This window comes from Pantherophis guttatus, chromosome 8 (assembly GCF_059756535.1).
Source record: "Pantherophis guttatus breed Tessera chromosome 8, ASM5975653v1, whole genome shotgun sequence".
Taxonomy (NCBI): Eukaryota; Metazoa; Chordata; class Lepidosauria; order Squamata; family Colubridae; genus Pantherophis; species Pantherophis guttatus.
The window spans coordinates 13,850,465-13,873,316 of record NC_142070.1 but is presented as its reverse complement, the minus strand read 5'-3'; the positions used below and the strand labels follow the sequence as shown (position 1 = coordinate 13,873,316).

General features: G+C 44.4%; 1 protein-coding gene across 9 annotated transcripts in view; it reads right to left on the bottom strand.

The window, feature by feature from the left end:
• The window catches only part of AFF1 (ALF transcription elongation factor 1), a 174,353-nt gene that overhangs the window by 129,600 nt on the left and 21,901 nt on the right, over window positions 1-22,852 (bottom strand). Inside the window, exon 1 of one of the 9 annotated variants that reach the window (XM_087875113.1) lies at window positions 21,125-21,824. The exons of 4 other annotated variants lie outside the window; for them this stretch is intronic. In XM_087875113.1, coding sequence (XP_087731239.1) covers window positions 21,125-21,141 — 17 coding nt within the window. In that variant the 5' untranslated portion in view covers window positions 21,142-21,824. Of the gene's footprint in view, window positions 1-19,607; window positions 19,682-21,124; window positions 21,825-22,852 lie in introns of those variants that run through there. 4 more of the 9 variants (XM_034440440.3, XM_034440443.3, XM_087875119.1 and 1 more) reach the window with 4 other exon arrangements.

Genomic DNA, 22,852 nt, shown 5'->3' with positions numbered 1-22,852 from the left:
GAGGTTGTGGGAAGAGGGCGTAGGGCAGGGGTGTCAAACTTGCGGCCTCGCATGCATCACACGCTAGCCACGCCCACCCCCAATTTAGCGAAGGGGGGGGAAAGTTGCGATATGTCACGTGACGACGTGACACTGCAAGTTTGTCACCCCTGGCTAAGGTGTATGTGTGTGATTGTAGGGAGACCAAAGAAAGAGTGGGCTGGGTGAGTATGATCGTAGGGAGGCTGTGAAAGAAGGGGAGTTGCATCTGTGCGTGCATGCACAAATGCAGGGAGGTGGGGGAAGGAGGGTGTGGGGTATGTGCAAGCAAAGGGGGCAGTGTGCAAGGCAAGAAAGGAGGGGAGGTGGTAAGAAGAGACTAACAGAAACTTGAAGGCCTTCCATGCATGGAGCCAGAAGGCAACCTTGAGCCCCGTTAAGATCGCACTGCTGGCTGTGGGCAGAGTTAGCCTGCAATACTGCACTTTAGCCACTGTGCTACCGGGGCTCCTAACTGGTGATCACAGGACTGTGGGACATTGCAAGTACAGTAGTTGCCAGTTTTACATTCATGTAAATGGGGGGAGCTGTAGTGGGCAGCACTTTGAGGACTGGTCATAAATTCAAACGGTCGCTGAACAAATGGCCATAACTTGAGGACTACTTGTATGCTGTTGCTTCTCAATTGGATTTCCCACATAAATGCCTTCACGTTTTATGCCCACCTATAATCTAATAAAAATAAGCCCCCTCATGCCAAAGTTCAAACAGTCAATAAATAGCAGTATACTGAAGAAAGTGAATTATAGCTTATCTCATAGACTACTGCAGTTCACTTGAAAGGGGTTGCCTTTGAATGGGAACCCTTAAGTCAAGGGTGTCAAACTCAAGGCCCACGGGCCACATCCGGCCCATGGGGCGCTTAGATATGGCCTGCGGGGCCACCCTGGAAACAGTGAAGGACCGGCTTGCGGTGCCTCTGCCAGCAAAAACGGGGCTCTGGAGGGCCGCACACAGCCCTCTGTCAGCAAAAACAGAGCCCGGGAAGATGGCTGGGGAGGCTGTCATGGCCAAAAATGGAGTCCTGGGGGGCCAAGCACGGTTCCCCCCCCCAGCTCCGTTTTCACTGACAGAGGGGCTGCAGGAGTCCGTTGCGGTAGAAAATTGAGCTTGGGAGCCCGTTTTTGCTGGCAGAGCGCTCAGGCCGCCACAGGCGTCCCCGACACAAATGATGTCAAGCTGGCCACACCGATCCTGGCCACGCGCCCCCCCCCCAGCCATGCCAAAGTCAAACACAACCCTGATGCGGCCTTCAATGAAATCTGAATTTGACACCCCTGCCTTAAGCTATAGATAGCACAGTATGAAAATGCCAAGTTGGGACTAGTTTATCAAAGAAACAATTTCTGGGCCTGATTTGAGATGTTGGCCATTGTTCCTGTTAGCTCTGGCACTAGCTGCTCCAGGTGAAATCTGCTCACATAGTACAATCAAGATGGAGACTGGCAGGAGCAGAGGCTGAGCTTCTTGGTAGCAGCACCCTCGTTCTGGAAGTTTCTACTGCCTTCCTGAACGTTATCAGGATGGGGCCATTCTGATCTCACCCCACCCTGATAACATTCAGCAAGACCAGGGGTGGGCAACTGTGGCCCTTTTACAACCTGTGGACTTCAACTCCCAGAATTCCTGAGACAGCCAAGCTGTGGACTTCAACTCCCAGAATTCCTGAGACAGCCAAGCTGGCTCAGGAATTCTGGGAGTTGAAGTCCACAGGTTGTAAAAGGGCCACAGTTGCCCACCCCTGAGCAAGACAGTCCTGAGGCAGAGCCATCTCTGAGCAGAACCTCAATGAAATCCACACCAACATGAAGGTTTTCTGAGATAACTTTCTGTTTTAATTTGATGATAGCAAATTAAAGTTCTCGACTTCAACCCAAAGGTGCTTTTTTTTCAGGCGGCAAACCGGACTTTCTTGTTTTTGTTTTGTTTTCGTGACTGAGAATCTCTACAGACTTTCGACTTTCAACCACTCGTTTAATGACTGTTCAAAGTTAGGCCGCCACTGAAAAAAGTGGCTTAAGATCAGCTCTCGCACTTAGGGCCACTGTAGCATCCCGACAGTCATGTGATCTAAGTTTGAGGGTTTGGCAACCAAGCATGTATTTACAATAGTTGCAGCCATTCGAGATCCTGAGACTATCACTTACAAGCTTCCTAGGGAGCTGGTGACAAGCAAAGTCAACAGGGGAAGCTTAATGACCCACATAATGCAGTGATTTGCTTAAAAACCATGGCAAAAAAGGTCATAAAATGGCCCACGGCTCATTTAACAACTGCCTTGCCTTAGCAACAGAAATTTTGGACTCAATTGTGGTTGTAAGTCAAGGACTACCTGTACAGTGTTTGCACGACTGTCAGCTGTACAGAGTTCAAGCAGTAGGCAGCGAATGGCTGAATAAATTAACTGTAGTCCACAATAAATACACACGTGAGCGCACACACACAAGCAATGTAATAAAAAAAAGACAGGAAACCAAAGTTATCCGAACACTACAGAACTTGGGAGAGACTTAACTGGAGTAAACATCTGGAAAAAAGTTGTCATGTCCCACTGTTGAAGCATTGGAATGCCGTTGTTTCGGATCTCGAAAATTTCATTCTTGGCTAAAGAGCCTAATCTCATAAAATATAATTAATTATGTTCTGGGCTTCGGTGAGAAGGCAGGCAGTGGGAGTTGATTTGTAGAAAATGTCAGTAGATGCAGAGGACAGAAATGGCAATGTACAAAATGTTCCTTTGAGCTTGAGGTTAGGTAAAATGACCCCTCTGGACGTCTTCCAAGTTGGAAATTTTATATACAGCTCATTTACAGACCTTTTGCATCACAAGAGAGCATTTTTTTCCCCCTTTCACTGTACATAGAAAACCAGGAGAAACAATTCCGGCCAGAAATAATTTACAATTCCAAGAATGGACTGTGGTCTTGTTGGGCAAGTTAAACATTAACATTTTGTTTGTCAAAGGGGAAAGAAGCAGGTTTTTGCAAAATCCATTGCCTCCTGAAGTCTCAAAGTGACCAGGGTGCTTTATCTAATATAGCCATCACTATTCTAAAGAGCTAGTCTATTAGCAGACCTTACCCAAAACACACGTGTCATTATAACAATGCATTTATATAGAAAAAAAAAAGCCGAAAGCATAATTTACTCTACATCTCCTCTAAACAAGCAGCCGGAATGATGTATCTCTGTAAGCTACGATTTGGCTTAAATACATTTTCTCAGATAATGTTGTGCCATGAACTATAGCTTATATCTAAATGTTTGAAGTTACTGGTAGTCCTCGGTTTACAACAGTTCATTTAGTAACCGTTCAAAGTAACAACATCCAGCATGGATTTGATTTAAATTGAGTTGATTCGAATGACAATTTAAATCATGATTTAAATCACTAGTAAAAAGGCTTGATTTAAACCAACTCGATTTAAATCATAATTTTTAAAGAGCAACTGTCATCTCTGCTACTCCTTTGACCCACTGTTGACTCACCGATAGTCCCAGTGTTGCAGAATATACAGCCTCATGCTACATAACTAAGCTCCATTTCATGCTGAATAAACTAAATTATTTATGTATTTTAAATAGAAAACTATCTTACGATAGATTTTTACCCCAAAAGTTTTTTATTAAAATAAATTCGATAAAAATCAAAAAAATCTGATTTAAATCAAAAAAATCCGATTTAAATCAAAAAAATCTGATTTTTTTTGATTTTTTTTAAAAAATCATTGATTTTTATCCACCCTGACAACATCAGTAAAAAAAGTATTTTATGCCCATTTTTTACACTTTTTAATTTTTTCTTGGCAACATTATGGAACTGTTTTCTATAGTGTTCTTCAAACTTGGTCTCCATAATATTCAGACATCTATTCCATCACTCCCAAACCCATATAATCTCAATATTTACCCTTTTAATTATTTTTTAAAAACATTGGAAAAATGATGCACACTAAAAAAAATAATAATAACTAAAACTAGTTTGTGAATGATTTGTTTATGGTGCAGAACTACTTCCCAATAGCCTTAAGTTCGCAAACCCTTTTATCCATTTTGTGAACCTTAACAACAATTCTGTAGATCTTATTCCTGCTAGGAATCATGGAACTTGGGAGTCTTACTCTTCTGGAGGGGATAGGAAGACTACCTTAAAGAGCCGTGGTGGCGCAGTGGTTAGAATGCAGTACTGCAGGCTTGTTCTGCTGATTGCCAGCTGACTGCAATTTGGCAGTTCAAATCTCACCAGGCTCAAGGTTGACTCAGCCTTCCATGGTGGGTAAAATAAGAATCCAGTTTGTTGGGGGCAAGAGGCTGATTCTTTAAACCACTTAGAGGGCTGTAAAGCACTGTGAAGCGGTATATAAGTCTAAGTGCTATTGCTATTAAAGCATCCTCTTAACAGCAAAGGGCTAATCAATATCCAGACAAGCAAACTGAGCAGGACAGATGGTTGGGATCTAAATAATTCCTTCCAAAGCTCTCTTTGGAAGGTTCAGAGGACAGAATGCGACTCCCAGGTGGAAGGAAAGATGCTGCCATGCAGGTGATTTGCTCATAGAGATTTGCTTAAATCCTCAGTATTTAAAACCCAAGCTTGGGGAGATCTGGTGCTTCATTACCAGCACACAACATAGCCTCAACGGGGTTTTTAATCTTCAAAATTTTGCACAATCCTCCACCTCAGGGGTCCACAACCCCCAGTCCAGCACTGGGCTGTGGCATGCCAGAAACCGGATCACCCAAACAATAGAAGCCCCATCCATGGGACACAGGTAGCACACAAAATCATGCCCCCTCCGGTCCACAGAAAAACCTCTCTCCACAGAACCTTGGTGCCTAAAAGGTTGGGGGGGGGTCTCTGTTATATACCGCTTCACAGTGCTTTGCAGCCCTCTCTAAGCATTTTACAATCAACCTATTGCCCCCAACGGTCTGGGGTCCTGAATCACCCTGGAGTGGGTCAGGATCGAACTCCTGGCAGTAAGTAATGAGTTAGCCTGCAATACTGCATTCTTACCACTGCGCTACCACGGCTCCTATTGTCTAGTTCAGGGCTGTCAATCTCCAGACCCGCGGGTCGGATGCATCACGTGCTGGCCACGCCCACACCCAGTTTAGCAAAAGGGGGGAAAGTCCTGATACATCATGTGACGACGCCATGACTACACCCCTGGTATAGTTGCCTTACTTAAAGACACTACCTCACCTGTCATGTCCTTTTACATGTGTGTGTACCTACACACACATACATACCCAAAGAAAGTTACAGGTAACTTTCTTAGATGTTGTATGGGCTGTAAGGCGGAGGTAGGCAACATGATGGCAGTGAGTCCTAGTGCATCTATAGATATCATCCTTGATGCCCATCAGATGTATCACTGGCAGGGAATCATGGGAGTAGTTGTCCAAAAATATGGACAATAACAAATCAAGAAAAGACTGTTCTACCGTCTTTTACTGAGATTAAATCAATTGTCCTGTAAAGGAATTTCAGGAATTAAAAAGCATTGGGCTAAATCAAGGATGTCAAACTCATGTCATAACAGTGGCGTCATGTAACGTATTGGGACTTTTCCCCCCTTCACTAAACTGGGCGTGGCCAGCGCATGACGCATCCGGTCCACGGGCTGGGAATTCGATAGCCCTGGGCTAGATACTATATATTGTTCTTTTGACCCTCCATTTTATGAAGCTTTCTTCCTGCCATTCCTTCAAATAATTCCATTTAAAAATCCAGAATTGCTGTCTACAAACTTAGCCATGGGGGGGAAAAATGGCATTTCTTTCCTATGGAAAAAAGCCTCCTGCTTAAAAAAAAACAAAAAACCAGGAAATGTAGTATCTTTTTTTTAACCCTGAAGAAAGTCACCTATTCCTAAGTAAACTACCATCAACTTCTCAAGAGCCTGACGGGCGGAGGCCTTATCAGGAATATACAGAAGCGAGATGATCCTCCAAAATTTCCAATTTTACTCACCAGATCACCTCCCGCAAATGACATTGTGGTCTCCAGTTAAAAGACATTTTCCAGAAACCAGATGATTCACATCTGTCCTGATCTATTCCCCTTCTACAGAATTAGAAGAGGAGAAAGTGAGGGTAAAATACAGCAGATGATGTTGCTGCTTACTTTTTTAAACTTCCAGAAACCTCTCTATCCTGCAAGCGGGTAAAAAAAAAGGCCAAAAAGAAACCCAAGGGAGCCATGAAGATTACCAGAAAATCTTACTAATTAAAAGAAAGGGGAGGAAGAAGCCTATCTTGTGTTTTTAAAACAGGAAAACCGCAAAACAAAGCAAGCCAGCTTAAACTGTCTGCTTGGGAACTGCTATCATGAGCACCACCACTGAACAAGTGGGAGACGAGCAGGGATCAAAGCAATTATCAAAAGTTTAGCCTGTAAATATTTTCTTTTTTCTTGAAAGCAAGTTGATAAAACTGCAATGGCACGCGTGTTTCAAAAGAGCTAAAAACAGACTGAAGTATATCTGGTGGTACTTATATCCTGATAAATACCCCTTTGGGAGTTCCGCTCTTGAAGTTTATCTTCTGGAAATTACATGGTATCTTCTATGCAGGACATCGTTTGAATTTGCCCTTGCATTTTTTTTTAAAAAAAAATTCCCTCCTCCTTCAAACACAAAATCCCACATAATGATCACCTCAAGAAAGAGTTGGTAGAAAATTATCTCTGCATTAATATACTTAGTTTTTACAACACTGCTGGAAGGCGATTATCATCTCACACCTTTCTCCGAGATGATAAAATCCTGAAGTTTATTCTGAAGATCAGAACTTAAATCGCTGCCTTTCCACCTGTGAAATTTAAATATTTAGCACCTGACACACTCGTTGGCACTCTGGAATCTAGCTTGCTGGGGTATTATGGCAGCATTCTAACACTTGGGGGGAGAAAACACTTCTCCCCATGATTTATAACTTGGAAAGATCCAAAGTTTTCTCAATATGTGCTCAAGAGTAACAAATCTTGCTTAATTTAGCCACTCTGTCAAAATCTGTTCTTTCCTTAAGGATGTATCTCCTGCAACTGAGTTACGTCCTTGGATTCTCAATTCCGGGAGGCACTCAAGATTTAATACAGATTCACTGGCAAATGTCCTTCATCCTGAAGGAGAAATTATTCAAATTGCTCTAGACCAGTGATGGCAAACCTTTTAGGCACAGAGGGCCCAAACTGGAAGGCGCATCCGTGCATGCGCCAGAGACCTGACGACCAGCTGGCCAGTGTGCATGCGCGCCTTGGAAGCCTAACGACCAGTTGGCCAATGCGTGTATGTACTTCGGAAACCTGACAATCAGCTGACCGACGCGCATGCGCACATTGGAAACCCAATGACCAGCTGGCTGAGCTGGGGCAACAATGTGCGTGCCCACCGAGAGGGCTCTCCGTGCCACCTCTGGTACGTGTGCCATAGGTTCGCCATCACAGCTCTAGACTTTGGATATACAGATAGTTCTCAACTTACAACCATTTGTTCAAAATTACAATGGCACTGAAAAACGTGACTTATGTTTTTCACACAATCCTTGCAGCATCCCCGTGGTCACATGGTCAACATCCGACCGCTTGACAAAGGGTTGACAAAGCGACGGGGTGCTCCCATGTGACTCCTCTCCTGCGCGAACTGCATTGGCTTCCGGTGGACTTCCGGGTGCGCTTCAAGGTGTTGGTGATCACCTTTAAAGCGCTCCATGGCTTAGGGCCAGGGTACTTACGGGACCGCCTTCTGCCACCAATTGCCTCCCACTGGCCAGTTCGCTCTCACAGAGAGGGCCTCCTCAGGGTGCCGTCTGGGAGGAGGTTTCGAAGTATTTCTAGCAGGACTACCAGATTCTGTAACAGCTTTGTTCCCAATGCCATCCGTCTGGCAAACTCGCAAGATTCGTTTCTCTCGCCCTGTACATGTCTACATCCGAATTAAGACTGTGGTGTTTCTCTGTGTCATATAATATATGCGGATATATGCGTAATTTTGTATTTATTTATTTTGTCATGTTTATTTGGTGTATATTGGACGCTGTGATCCTTTGAGAGCTGTACGCAACGAAATTTCATTTTAACGTACGCCAATTAGTATACATTTAAAGCGACAATAAAGTTAGTCTAAGGTTATGGTCCATGGAGTCATGAAGAGTTGGACATAATAAAAAAGCTACCCCAGGATTTTTATTTTGATATACATCTCTATATAATAAGCAATTCTGTTTTGGGTTTATTTGCGGGAACAAAGGAAAGATGCACAAGGCTCATTTTACAGATGTGAAAGTTAAGATGGGAAATACAGATTATAGTAGAAACCCAACAAGTGAGCAAAGGACGGCCAGATCTGACAAGATGAGCCACAGAACTGTTTAAAAAAAAATTCCTGCTGAAGGTGACAACAAAACTAGGAGAGCAGGGTGTATAAAGCAGAAAGGAAGGAAGTAATTTGCTAGGACTGCAGTTTACTTTGGGGGATCTAGACAATAAACGCTCTTCCAGTCAAAAAGAGCGGGTTATTCCATGTCTTCTCTCACTGTCTCTTCAAACTCAATTTATCCTTGGACCATTTAAAAACAGAGAATTAAGTCACATCAGAAAGAGCTTGTCTTAAAACACCCTCCTTATAGAAGTAACCCAAGGCCAATTTTTTGATTTTTCTGGTGAAGACCTTTTAATTTTCTCTGGTGTTTCAGGAAACAATTTCGGTGTTAATACTGTTTTGTTGACTGTACAATTAATATTAACTGTTATCAACAAGAGCATTTGTGTTATTGCCACTATCTGTACGAAGGTGAGGTTTTATTGTTTATTAGGTTGGCTATCAAACAGATCTGTCAATAACCCAGAGAATGGAATTGTTGGACAATCAGAAATGTAATGTTATTTCTGAACAAACAACCTCATGAATACCTGAATCTGAAACGACAGGCATGATCTGCAGTCTTTACAACTCCCCCAGAAATCTATACCAGGGGTGTCAAACTCAAGGCCTACGAGCTGGATTCCGCCAATGGGGTACTTAGATCTGGGCCCATGGGGCTGACCTGGAAACAGCGAAGGCCCAGCCTGCAGTGCCACTGCCAGCAGAAACGGAGCCCGCGAGGGCTGCACATGGCCCTCCCGGGCTCCATTTTTGCCCGTGGGGGCCTCCAGCAGCCCTCTGCCAGCGAAAATAGAGCTTGGGGAGGCTGCATGTGACCCACCCGTGCTCCATTTTTGGCCACGATGGCCTCCTGCAGCCCTCTGCCCCCTCAAGCTCTATTTTCGCTGACAGAGAGCTGCAGGAGGCCATCGCAGCCAAAAACGGAGCCTCGATGAGTGATGTCGAACTGGCCATGCTCACCCCGGCCACACACACATACCCCAGAGGTCAAACACAACGCTGATGTGGCCCTCAATGAAATTGAGTTTGACACCCCTATACGTTAAATGTCACCTTAGAACCAGCACATACGCGCAGCAGAAAAGGCATGAAGAAGCACCGGTGAGACCAGTCCTCTTCTATTTCAATTTTTTTCCCATGAAAATAACTTCCAGAACTTCAGAAACTGTTTTGTTCCTCAACTAAATTCCTCCAGCCTGAAATAGTATGTGATCACTTTGACATAAACCACAAAATGATGTTCTCAGGAAGAAACCAGTCATCAACCACTTGGCACTCTCTGTGTGTCTAGGACTGAAACTTCTCATCACTGAGGATCACAGCAGAGGTGGATGGAAATAATGGATGCTGTAATTTAAAAGCATCTTATCAGGTGCCATCTAAAAGGGAAAATGAGAGTTTCAGAAAGGCCAGGGCAGGTCCCAGCACCCTTTCATTTACGGAAAATGAACATATAACTCATCAACTTTCTCACATTCATTGTTCGAGGGTGCTGCTAGGCAAAACCCTGACACAGATGTTTTCTCGAGATATATTTTGGTTTAAAGGAAATAATGGTAAAATTCCAAAGATCTGTACGACTGCCTCAACTGAACTTAAAAAAAAAAAACCTATCCGAGATTTATTTATTTTTTTAAAATTTGATTTATATGCCGCTCTTCTCCGGAGACTCAAGGCGGCTTACAATGTGCTCAGCAATAGCCTTCATCCTTTTGTATATTTATACAAAGTCAGCTTATTGCCCCCACAACTGGGTCCTCAATTTGCCTACCTTAGAAAGGATGGAAGGCTGAGTCAACCTTGAGCCTTGGCGAGATTCGAACCTGCAGTAATTGCAGGCAGCTGGTCTTAATAACCAGCTTAATAACAGGGTGCCTTAGACCACTGTACTACCAAGGCTCTTGGTAGATTGTTGGGAATCTTAAGAGTTACCAAAAAGATAATTTCTGAGTAGAGCCTGACTCTAAGTGACTGGAAAGTAGGTTGTGTACACACACTCACGCCCACACATATATAAACATTCTCAGTAGGAACTGAATCAGTGAGGTTATCTCGAGAATATAAGCGCCACAAGGAAATGATTAATCTAATGTTCCCTCAAGATTTCCCCATAAAGTAGGAAATCCATGGCCCTTCAGAAGCTATTCACTGAACTCCAATTCCAACTAAGGGCAGGGATCTCCAACCCGTAGTCTGCAGACTGCTGCTTGGCCGCGGTCCACCAGGAACCAGGCCACACAAGTGAGCAAAATCCCATTTGCCCATGTGGGGGATCCAGGCAGCTCGCGAAACCATCCCCCCCCCCCAGTCTGCGGAAAAAGCATCGTCCACAGAACTGGTCTCTGGCATCCAAAAGATTTGGGACCGCTGACCTAAAGGACACTGAACTTAACTTAACTTGAAATGTGTGTGTACTTTAAATGTGTGTACGTCTGAAGGGTATCAGAATGAGGAAGGCTATTATAGTATATTTGCTCTTTGGGAAGAGGACGTAATGGAGAAAAACCTAAGCAAAGCAATATGTGCCCAGCCCTGTTGTCATTGCAAAAACCAGTTAAGCAACCTGAGCCTTCCTGGATACAGTAGTCAATTACATAAAACTCTTAACAATACTTGGACTGGAATGCAAAGACAGAGCTAAAGAAAAATGTAATCACTCAGAGGCAAATAGAAAACTTGTCTTTTGTGCCTTAGTATTTCCACAAAGATTATCAGAAGTGACCATTTCTAATCTTACATAGCTGGGTTTGTTTTTCCTTGATCAAAAACAGGCTTTCCAGCTGTAGTATAACAGGTCTGGAAAATATCATGTTTAGAAGACTAGTGAAGCCAGTAGAAAGGCATCAACCCCTATGTGCTATTACTCATTCCAGTTGTCATACTTTACTTTCCAGAGTTGAATTTTACAAAGATATTAATCACGTTGGCAGGGTTTTAGCTTGCTTATTTCTCATATCTTCTTTCAATTATCAAACTCCTTTAAATAATAGAAATTTATTTGAGAAGCAGGGTGGTGATGATGTACTGTTTTCCATTGGTAACCTGTCAAGTTTCCGGACTATTCCTTTCGTGTGTTTTTTTCTTACTTGGGGTATTTTAAATTTTTGGGGTTTTAAACCAGGCCAAATCTATTTAATTATTTTAATTTTTAATCATTGTTTTGTCTTGTGTTTTTAAATTGGCTGTTCACCACCCCGAGTCCTTCAGGAGAAGGGCGGTATAGAAATAAAATTATTATTATTATTATTATTATTATTATTATTATTATTATTATTATTATTATTATTATTATTATTATTATTTCAAAAGACAAGTGAAAAACACACTAGCTCAGGGGTCTGCAACCTTACACACTCAAAGAGCCATTTGGAAACATTTCCCACAGAAAACACCGGGAGCCACAAAACCTCAGTGGGTGTGGCCAACTCAATGTCACTCACTTCCACCAGTCACACGACACCCCCCCCTAGCCACGGCTACCCAGCCAGTCATTAGGGCAAAGAACCGGTTGCTAAAAAACAACAGGAACCACAAAAACCCTTTTAACATCTCTCTCCCCCTCCCCACTCCTCCCTCTCACCCCCTCCTCTCTGTATCTCTCTGTCTCTGCCCCGGCTGCTTCTCCATCCCCCGCCGTCGCCCTTACCTTCTCAGGCCAGGCGAGGAGTGACTGGGAGGGGAGGGCGAGGGGTGCGGCCAGTCAGTGGTGGGATCATCCAACAGGAAGCCACAGCAGAGGGCCCAAAGAGCCACATACGGCTCCAGAGCCACAGATTGCAGACACCTGCAATAGCTGAACAGCATTTTTTTGCTCCCCGGTAGCTGTCCATTTGGAAACCCCCTAAGTCAGGGGTGTCAAACTCGATTTCATTGAGGGCCACATCAGGGTTGTGTTTGACCTGGGGGGGCAGGGGGCGTGGCCAGGGGGGGCCATGGCCAGCTTGACATCACCCATGTTGGGGACACACATGGCCCTCCCGAGCTCCATTTTTACTGGCAGAGGGTTGCAGGAGGCCATTGTAGCTGAAAACGGATCTCGGGAGCCCGTTTTTCACTGGCAGGAGCACCATGGGCTGGTCCTTCATTGTTTCCAAGGGGGGCCCCGCGGGCCAGATCTAAGTACCTGTGAGCTGGATCCAGACTCCCCCAGGCCTTGAGCTTGACACTCCTGCCCTAAACTGTTTTTTATTTGTTTGTATTTTTTCTTCGTTGTTTAGAAATAATAGTATCCGGTGCCCTCTTTCCCCCCAGCAAAGATTTGGAAAATGTTGCTAAAGAAGTAAGAACAGGCTATGTGAATCTCAGAAGGCTGGAAATTTCTAAAGCTTACTTCTGATATTTTTTCAAGACAGGGAACAAACTGGAGCTTAGGAAGTTTGCTAACTTGATTACGGGTAGCTTACAAAGGTCACAAAATGCAGGTTGGCAAATGTTTTGCAATACCTAGTATAATCTTAAGAGATAAGGGCCAGGCACAGAAATGTCTAATTATTAGGGCTGGGAAATTTACTTAATCTATTTATGTTATAAAACCAATACAATTTGCAGCCTATGCAAACTTGGCAGAATAAGTCCTGTTGAATTGTGTGGCAGTTTGTTTGTTTTTCCAATACAAGAATTACAGTAGAAATCCATTAAAAAAAAAGAGGCATATATTTAATGAAATATATAGTCAACCCTTCAGCAGTTAATCATCATCTACAGATTGCCTTGATATATATATATATATTTAGTGCAACAAATGCTAAAATATCCAATTTTTAAGAACCTTTGGTGAGCTCTCCCCATTGTCCTGGTACCAAGATGCTATGATTAGATCCACAGTTCTCTGGATGATTTTAATTCCCGGTGATGGAAGGTCCTTTTTGGACACACAAAATACGAAAAGTGGGCTTCAACATCAGTCCCATAAAAAGTACAAACTAAAACACAAAGCTGTTTTGAGTCAATCTGAAAACCTGGATACCTTTAGAAACCTATTCAAGTCACCATAATGTCAGAAAGTGATGAGAAGGGATTAGACATCAATAAGAAAGTATGTGCTTTGCAGCCAGAAAATCATAACTAGCCCACCCAAGATTGGGGAAGACTTTAAACCAAAAACTATAACCAGTAGGAATAGATAATAATGGCAGAACAGGGTAAATGTTGGTCTAACTCAGCTTCCTATATTCTACACATTTATATATGTATCAGTGGTGGATTTCAAATTTTTTTACTACCGGTTCTGTGGGTGTGGCTTGGTGGGCATGGCATGGCTTGGTGGGCGTGGCAGGAGGAAAGATACTGTAAAATCTCCATTCCCACCCCACTCTGGGGGAAGGATACTGCAAAATCCCCATTTCCTCCCGATCAGCTGGGACTTGGGAGACAGAGAATAGACAGGGGCAGGGCAGTCAGAATTTTTACTACCGGTTCTCCGAACTACTCAAAATTTCCGCTACGGGTTCTCCAGAACTGGTCAAAACCTGCTGAAACCCACCTCTGATATGTATGCATAAAGTATGCAAATCCTAGTAGATCTGAATACACTGTTCTAGAGAAGGTGTGTACTGGTGTCTACAGGCTAAAGAAATCAACCTATACTAATGTTATGTGACTTTAACATTCATCTTTGGTAGTACCATAAAACAGAGATGATTTATTCCCAGAATGACTACATCACATCAGTGGTGGGATTCAAGTAATTTAACAACCGGTTCTTTGCCCTAATGATTTCTTCCAACAACCAGTTTGCCAAATTGCTCAGAAAGTTAAAAACCGGTTCTCCCGAAATGGTGCGAACTGGCTGAATCCCACCACTGCATCACATCTCTCTTCATTCTCAACCAGCCTGACTGTACAGGTCAACGTTTCTCAAACTTGGCAACTTGGAGATCTGTGGACTTCCAACTCCCAGAATTCGCCTTGGTGGCTGGGGAATTCTGGGAATTGAAGTCCACACATCTTCAAACGGCCAAGGTTGAGAAACGCTGGTATAGGTCATAAACAGCAGCCCTTACAGAGCTGCCTGGAAGAGGAAAATCCAGGACAATGCGATGAAACTCACAGCCAAAATGGCTCCCTATCAGATAACCCAAGCTAGGATGTTTAGGGGCAACTTGAGAAAGACGAACATACATGCAGCAGAGGGCTTGTCACAGATTCTTGGACCAACAGATCATTTTATTTCTGTAAGCTATCCTGGGAGAATTCTTGCCCTTTGAGGTGGCTTAGAAACATTTAAAATCAATCGATACAGGAAGGCGTAATGAATGAATAATGAATGAAGAACTATTTCATTTATGATTTGTTTCGGTAAGAAATCGATCAATAACAACTAATTCCTGGGTGTTGCCTCTATGTGCGCGTTCCTCAGAGGGGACAAAATAAAATGCTGGTTTGTTCAACAAAGCATTCTCGTCGCCCATCAGCTGAGGCTGCAACTTGGTCCAGCATAATTAAACACAGCAGCTTTGAGTTTCTCTACATCAAGGGTGTCAAACTTGGTTTCATTGAGGGCCGCTTCAAGGTTGTGTTTGACCTGGGGGGGGGGAAGAGACAGGTGGTGTGGTCAGGTTGGCGTGGCCAGCTTGATGTCATTCATGTCGGAGCACCTATGCTGGACCAAGCGCTCTGCCGGTGAAAACAGGCTCCCAAGCTCCATTTTCGGCTGCGACAGCCTCCTGCAACCCTCTGCCAGTGAAAACGGAGCTCCAATTTCGCTGGCAGAGGGTTGCAGGAGGCTGTCGCAGCCAAAAACGGAGCTTGGGAACCCATTTTCACTGGCAGAGGCACAGCAAGCCAGTCCTTCGCTGTTTCCAGGGCAGCCGCACAGGCCAGATCTAGGCACCCCGCGGGCCGGATCCGGCCAGTGGGCCTTGAATTTGACACCCCTGTTCTACATTCCCAACATCCCACTTGGTCCAAAAGAACAAGATGCCAAACCTGGAAAAATATTCATGCCCAAATCTGCGGCCTGAGCTCTTGAATCTGGAAACATTTCTTCCAAATCTTGCATACAGGAGGAAAGGTTGTGATTAATGATGAAAAAATTGCTCTCCCTATAGCTGTAGATATTCTCCATTACACATGCTGTAGAGCAGGGGAGTACACCATATAAACCAAGAAGCAAAAGCTCCTTGAATTTGGGCCCTTGTGTCTTTTCAAAGTAGCACTTGAATTATGATTTTTAATTAAGATGATTTTTAAATATGTTATGAGTAATCGCATTAACTGAATTGGAGCTACATGCAGATTAAATTAAATCAACTTCAGTCTTGATCCTGGACACTTAACAGAATAACAGTGTTGGAAGGGACCTTGGAGGTCTTCTAGTCCAACCCCCTGCTCAAGCCTATAACATTTCAGACAAACGGTTTTCCAATCTCTTCTTAGAAGCTTCCAATTTTGGAGCATCCACAGCATCTGGAGGCAAGTCATTCCACTGATCAATTGTTCTAACTATCAGAAAATTAGTTGATTTGACCCTTCCTAGTCTTGGGACAGCCCCCAGAGTACCCCCTTTTTATGTACACTTGCATGAGGAGTGGTATGCCAAGAACCAGGATCGAGAATAAATTGGAGATGAACTTGAGTTCCAAAGTACAATTAACACAATTCTAAAAATCATGATTTGGCTCCATTAACTGTAAATACATATTGGTCTGACATCATATCATAAGTTTTCCTCTCAAGAAAAGTTTAAAACACAGAGGATTCACTATGATATAGTTGCCAAGGTACTTAAGGCAGGAGAGGAAATTTTTGAAAAACTATTTTTATGTCAGTAAAAGTACAGAAGAATTATCTAGCTGAGCCTCATTTCCTTGCAAAAAAAAAAAAAGATGGCCTAAAATAATTTGCATGCTTTTAGCCAGCTGCCCTGGAAATTTTAATGGAAGATTAACTAAAAACTTTACAAAGAAAATATGATTACATTAGCCTCAACTCTATACATTTTTAGTATAGCTACGCCCAACACAAGCCTTATGATAAGAGCTCCTGAAAACTCTGCATCCTATAAAGGCAATGCCAGTCTCAGCCTGCAGTGAACTTTGCTCTCAAGTAATTATGCACTGCATATAAACTGTGGTTATTTTCAAGATTCAACAGTGCAGAGTTCGTATCTGCACAACCTTTAGCATGGCTTATTTTTTGAGAATGCCTTAAGAGACAAGGCAATGATTGATGTTCCCAAATTTTTATTTTCAGGCATGAAACTATTTCCACGATAAAGGTTGAAGGGAGAGAAAAAGAGATTAGAAATGCGACGGATGACATTTTGCTTTGGAAAATAAATCCCAGGCCATTAGAAACAGGCTTCCCTTTCATTAGTGGGGGTCACTTTAAATATCAAGATTTACATTTCATTTTGAGAATTTCCCAAGGTTAGTACACAAAGTTTGCACAGTGCAGGAAACTCCGAGGCAGCAGGTCAGTCCAAAATGTGTAAAAATTTGCTTTCTGTCCCGAAGCAAAACGAAACAGAAGCCAAACAATCTGATCAAACAAACTGGTATTAGAATTTTCTGGTTGTCAGAGCTCCTGACTCATTCCTACACCTACAATTTGCTTGAAAGCAAATTAACACTAACTTGTCTGCTTGTTACTGAAAGGGCCGGTTCTATAGAATATAAAGCAGTAATGAAGTAGTAAAGGGGTGGATTATACCACTTAATTGGGGGAGAGGGGGGGAAATAAGACATAAAGGGGAAAAAAAACCCTAAGAAACCAAGAAAGCTGAATGGCAAAATGGGGTTGTCAAGCCTTTTTTTTTTTTTTAATCGTCAGAGGTTATCATGCTCTTTTAGGTCTCTGATGGCGCTGCAACTATGGAGTTATCTGGATGCTATCACCATTCTGCTAATGGACTTCCTGCTACAGCTGCCATCTGAAGAATGGTAGATGACATGCTGCATCCAAGAAAGAATGTATAAAAAGGTAAAGGTAAAGGTTCCCCTCTCACATATGTGCTAGTCGTTCCCGACTCTAGGGGACGGTGCTCATCTCCGTTTCAAAGCCGAAGAGCCAGCGCTGTCCGAAGACGTCTCCGTGGTCATGTGGCCGGCATGACTAAATGCCAAAGGCGCACGGAACGCTGTTACCTTCCCACCAAAGGTGGTCCCTATTTTTCTACTTGCATTTTTTACGTGCTTTGGAACTGCTAGGTTGGCAGAAGCTGGGACAAGTAACGGGAGCTCACCCCATTACGTGGCACTAGGGATTCGAACCACTGAACTGCCGGCCTTTCGATCGACAAGCTGAGCGTCTTAGCCACTGAGCCACCACATCCCATAAGAATGTATAGCACCCTCTATTTATCTTGGGCATTGCATTTTTTAAAAAAATTTGATTTATATGCCGTCCTTCTCCGGAAACTCAGGGCGGCTTACAATGCGTTAAGCAATAGCCTTCATACTTTTGTATATTTATACAAAGTCAGCTTATTGCCCCCACAAACTGGGTCCTCAATTTACCTACCATAGAAAGGATGGAAGGCTGAGTCAACCTTGAGCCTGGTGAGATTTGAACTTACAGTAATTGCAGACAGCTGGTGTTAATCACAATGCTATCAGTCTGCTGAGTCACCAGGCCCATATTTGAGCTACAGCATCCAGTTTGAGGCCTAGAATCACAATCAGAAAGATGGTTTGGGGGGTGGGGAGATAACGAGCCACCTGTGAGATGGGCAGCATACAAGCCTAATAAATAAATAAGTAACAGGCAGTAACTCCAATGCCATGAGGGGGCCCATTTGATCTTCCTGCTGGTAGCAATATCAAGCAAAGCCCACTTGTTCCTCCAAACTGATCTTTCTCTCAATTTAATCCCGATGGCACAACTTTTATATTTAAGCAGAACATAAAAAGCACTAATCCTCACCTTCGATCTCTCTTGGCATTACCCACCTTCTAAACATTACTCAATACTGCAGAAGGAAGAGGTAGAAGAAAGCTGATAAGACACGTGATGAGCATACCATAAACATTCTTGAATGGCATGCTGCAATTAGTGTACAAAGAAAGGGACATTTTGGAGATTTAGTACTGTAGTTGTGTACAATGCAAATATGCAAGGATTTTAAGACCACGCTGGGAGGGAATTAGTAAAGAGCTGCAGTTCCAACCCAGCTTGGAGAGGCTGTACAGAATTATGAAAGCAAGCTTGAACTCTTTTCCAACAGAAGCACAAATAATTTGCTAATCTAAACTATGTACACCTTTGCTTGGAAGGACTTACTCCCCAAGTGCAGATACACAAAAATGCAGCCTAAAGAGTTAATATTTCATACACACTCTAACTACCCATAGGTGATACCAACTGACAAGATGCGAAACCATGATGTGGTTCCACTGGTTTGTGACTTAATATGTCAACCCCAATATACTAAACTATGTTTCATAGATTAACCTATTGCGTGACCTAGCTCACTAGAGATTATTCAGCAAACCATGGTTAAGCAAATCAAGGCTTTCAATATTACATGAATGTGGCCCCTGAATTCAGTGATGTTCTCTTCGGGAAAACTTCAAACAATCCCTAAAGCAATTTAGACATCGTAGCTCCAGGTAACAACAACAAAAACTTGTTCACAAGAATCAATTCAACAAGTTGACCTAAAATGGAAACCATGCACTAAGCACGCCCTTCCATCAAAGTCATGTTAGTTTATACTGTTGTTTATTTGATTCTCAACAATCAATTATGGGTGAGAAAAACTAGGCAGCCCAATATGCAAGGCTACAATATATCCTTCAAATAAATAAAAGTGTTGCCACAAAGCAAGGAGAACAACAATGACGGGAGTACTTCTCATTCTTCTATTTGTTGCTGCTTCTAGAATCTAGTTCGGATTACCTTAATGGCTCTCCCATATAGCAGGCAACTTTGGCTCCTGATCCCTGCCCCTAAAATATAGCCATTATAAGGAATCGTCTATCTCAACATTTGGAGACTTGACTCTTTCAATGTAGATATGGGCATTAATGCCTTCAATGGCTTCTTCTGGCATCAAACAGTTTTTAAATGCATCATAAACAGTTAAAAACAAGCGCAGAGCCCTCCTTCCCTCCCATTATACATACGATATACCCAAGACGGTTTTTTCTCCCTGCAGACAACATAATCTGTCGGCTCCTATCTGTTTCATCCTACACGAAATGCAACTAGGCTCAGAGTTATCATCGAAAAGGTACCGACAAAGGTAGACTTCTCCGTTCTTTTGCATCCGGCTCCCCAACCTCCGAAGTAGGCCAGTACGTGCTTAAAGGCAACTGTTTGAGGCCAGCAATTTATATAAGCTTTAGAGTGCTCTGGAAGATTATGGAAGGCAGCCAATAATTTGTACTTCCAATATCAAACCTTCAGCTGAGGACAAACGGGAGCCGAAGCAGCTCCAAAACTTCGCAACACCCAACTTAAAAGTTGAACTTCCAGTTTCTACATCTGGTTTTATGAACAATTATTTTCTCTACATCTGGACTCCTCCACAACAGAAAATACCCACTGATTTACCCATTCCAAACTGGGGTAACTACTTTTTTCTTAACCTACCTCCCACCTACCCCATCTTATTATACACAACTTAAAAGTTTTCCAGCAGGGAAGGAACACTGGAAACCTGCATTTGCAACTAACAGTGGCGGTGGTGATGATGGTGGGGAAACTATCTTGAATAAAATACATTTGTTTCATGGAGGAATAGGGAAGAGAGAGGAGGGCCCACGGCTTTGAATCCATGCTCCTTTAAATCCGAAAAAAAGCTGAAAAACCTTATTTAGCTGGGTGATTTCTTTTTCCGAAAGGCTCACTTATAATACTAATAATTTTAAAAACCCTCCCTCCCAGGAGTAATCCAGGATAATTAAGAGAAACCATTTCCAAAGAGTTCATCTCCCATCCCATCATTTGACAGTAACCAGAGATAATTACTCCGTTTTTTTACTCATCTCTCCCCTTTAAAAGAGTCCCAAAGAGCCTTGCCAGCCTTTGCCGACTCAGCAGATTCCCAGAGCTCGCCAGAAACCAGTCCAAAAAAAAAGCTACCATTTTAAGGGCTGATCCAGGAAAAAAAAAAAAAGAAGCAGCCCTGGAAACACACACACACACACACACACACAATTCAAAGCCAGACACAGCAATCATTGTGCTAGCAGTTCATCTCCCCTTCCCCGACATCCCACCCCCCCCCCAATTATAATCCCGGGAGGGGGGGAAAGAAACGCGGCGGGAAGAGTTTGTTACAACAATCAGCTGTTAAGCAGATCCGAGTTTTGCCAACTGCTGTTTTTGCCCGGCCTTCGACTCACACGTTCACTTGAAAAGCGCGGAAGGAAACCACACAATACGTCTTTTAATTGTCAAGGGGGAAGGAGGAGGGGGGGGTGGGAAAGGAGAAAGAAGAGAAAAATAAACGCGTTTATTTTTTTTCCCCCTTCCCTTCCTCCCTTTTGAGCAACCCAAACGCCCCCGCCCCCCCCACCCCACCCCGATCGCAAACTTTTTTTCAACCCCGAAGGGCAAACGCTGGGATCACGGCTCGCCCACCAGAACAGGCACGATTCACACGACACGCGAAAAGGAGAAGCGATCCTCCTCCCCTCCTCCGCCGCCAACCCGTCCTGGAAAGATCCCGATCCGTAATCGGGGATCACGACGGGAAGCTTTGTTTTTTTTTTGTTTGTTTGTTTATTGTTTTGTGTTGTTGGAATCCTTACCTTGACTGGGCAGCCATAGTGAAGCTTTAGCAAGCCGGGCGTCTCCTGGCCATCAGCGGATTTTGGGGGCTCCTTCCTCTCCCTACCCCCCACCCCCCAAAAACTTCCCGGCCATTTGCCGACCTCTCGGGGCGGCGGGGGGGGGGGGGAAGCCCGCCGGGAATGATGGAAGACCAAGCGCGGCCAAGGCTCCGCCGTCTCTCGCCCTCGGCAGCTTTCTCTCCCCCCCTTCCCTCCTCCTCCTCCTCCTCCTCCTCCGGGGCCAAGCCGCCCACCTTGCTTAGCTCAGCCCTGCGCTAATTTTGATCGACATCCGGCGGGCACACGAGGGCCTCCTCCAGTCCGGCTGGACGCATTGCAAGTCACAAGGGAAGAAGGGCCGGCAGAGGAGGGGAAAGGCAGGGCAACGAACGACGGGACGGGGAGGCCGCCTCTGCTCCTTTCCCCGCCTCTCTGTCTGCACCCCGCGCAGGTAAAGCCCAGCCCGGCCCGGCCCCTCATGCCCGAGGCCGGGGCTTGGAGAGCCGCCGTGCGTAAAGGCGCGCGCCAGGACTGTGCCAAGGCTGAGGGTGATGGCCGGGGGTGGGGGTGTTCCCCCTCTCGCCAAGCGCACGGCGTCCCTTCTCCAGCCCCCACTCTTCCTCCTCGCGAGCCTCCCCCCCCCACGACCCTCTCTTTCTCTCCCCACCCCCCGCAAATTGGCTTGGTACAATCCGCCTCCTTAAATGGACATATAATGTGCTGTCAAAGGCCAGAAGGACGGAGGATTGGCTAAAGGGGGGGGGAGGAAGGACGAGCCCGGCTGCTTTTGGACCTATCGCTGAGGGAAAGGCGCGGGAAGGGCTCCCCACAGACGCCCCGCCTCGGGCACCGAGAAAGGAGGAGGCGAGAGGAAGGAGACCCGCTGGTATCCCCCCCCCACGACCACCACCAGCGATGCCCGACGGGGCGCGCAGTTCTGGGGAGGGGGGGAGAAATGTCTCCCTTATGCAAGACCGCGAGGGATTCTCCAGCTGGAGGAAGAGAAGGGCGCCAGTGGTGGGGAACTGCCAAGGGAAAGCAGCTGTGCCAGCGGCGCCGCTGGAAGATTGTTTGCATCACACCTTTGCCTTCCTTTAGGCAAGGCAAAGCAAAGGCACGGGTATATTTTTAATAGGGAGATTTTAATTGATTATTTTAGTAGTTATTTTTATTGTTTTTGTCGTTTTAATTTCCGTGAGCTGCCCCGAGTCCTTTGGGAGAAGGGCGGCATATAAGTATAAGAAAAAAAGGAAGGAAGGAAGGAAGGAAGGAAGGAAGGAGAGGAAGAAGAAGAAGTGGTACCTGGCTCAACAGAGATTTTGTGAGACCTTAGTGGACCATCACTTAAATGTGAGCCGGCAGTGTGTGGCAGCAGCCAAAAAAGCCAATGCAATTAACAGAGGGACTAGAATCAAGATCACATGAAATGTTGATATTTTATTTTATTTTATTAATCATATTTCTATGCCGCCCACTCTCCGAGGACTCTGGGCGGCTTACAACAATCGACAGTACACTAAATAGCACATTGCCCCCAACAATCTGGGTCCTCATTTTACCCACCTCAGAAGGATGGAAGGCTGAGTCAACCTTGAGCCGGTGAGATTTGATCTGCTGAACTAGCAGTCAGCTGAAGTAACTGCAGTACAGCACTCTAACCACTGCGCCACCTCGGCTATACCACCTTATAATGTCTTGGTAAGGCCA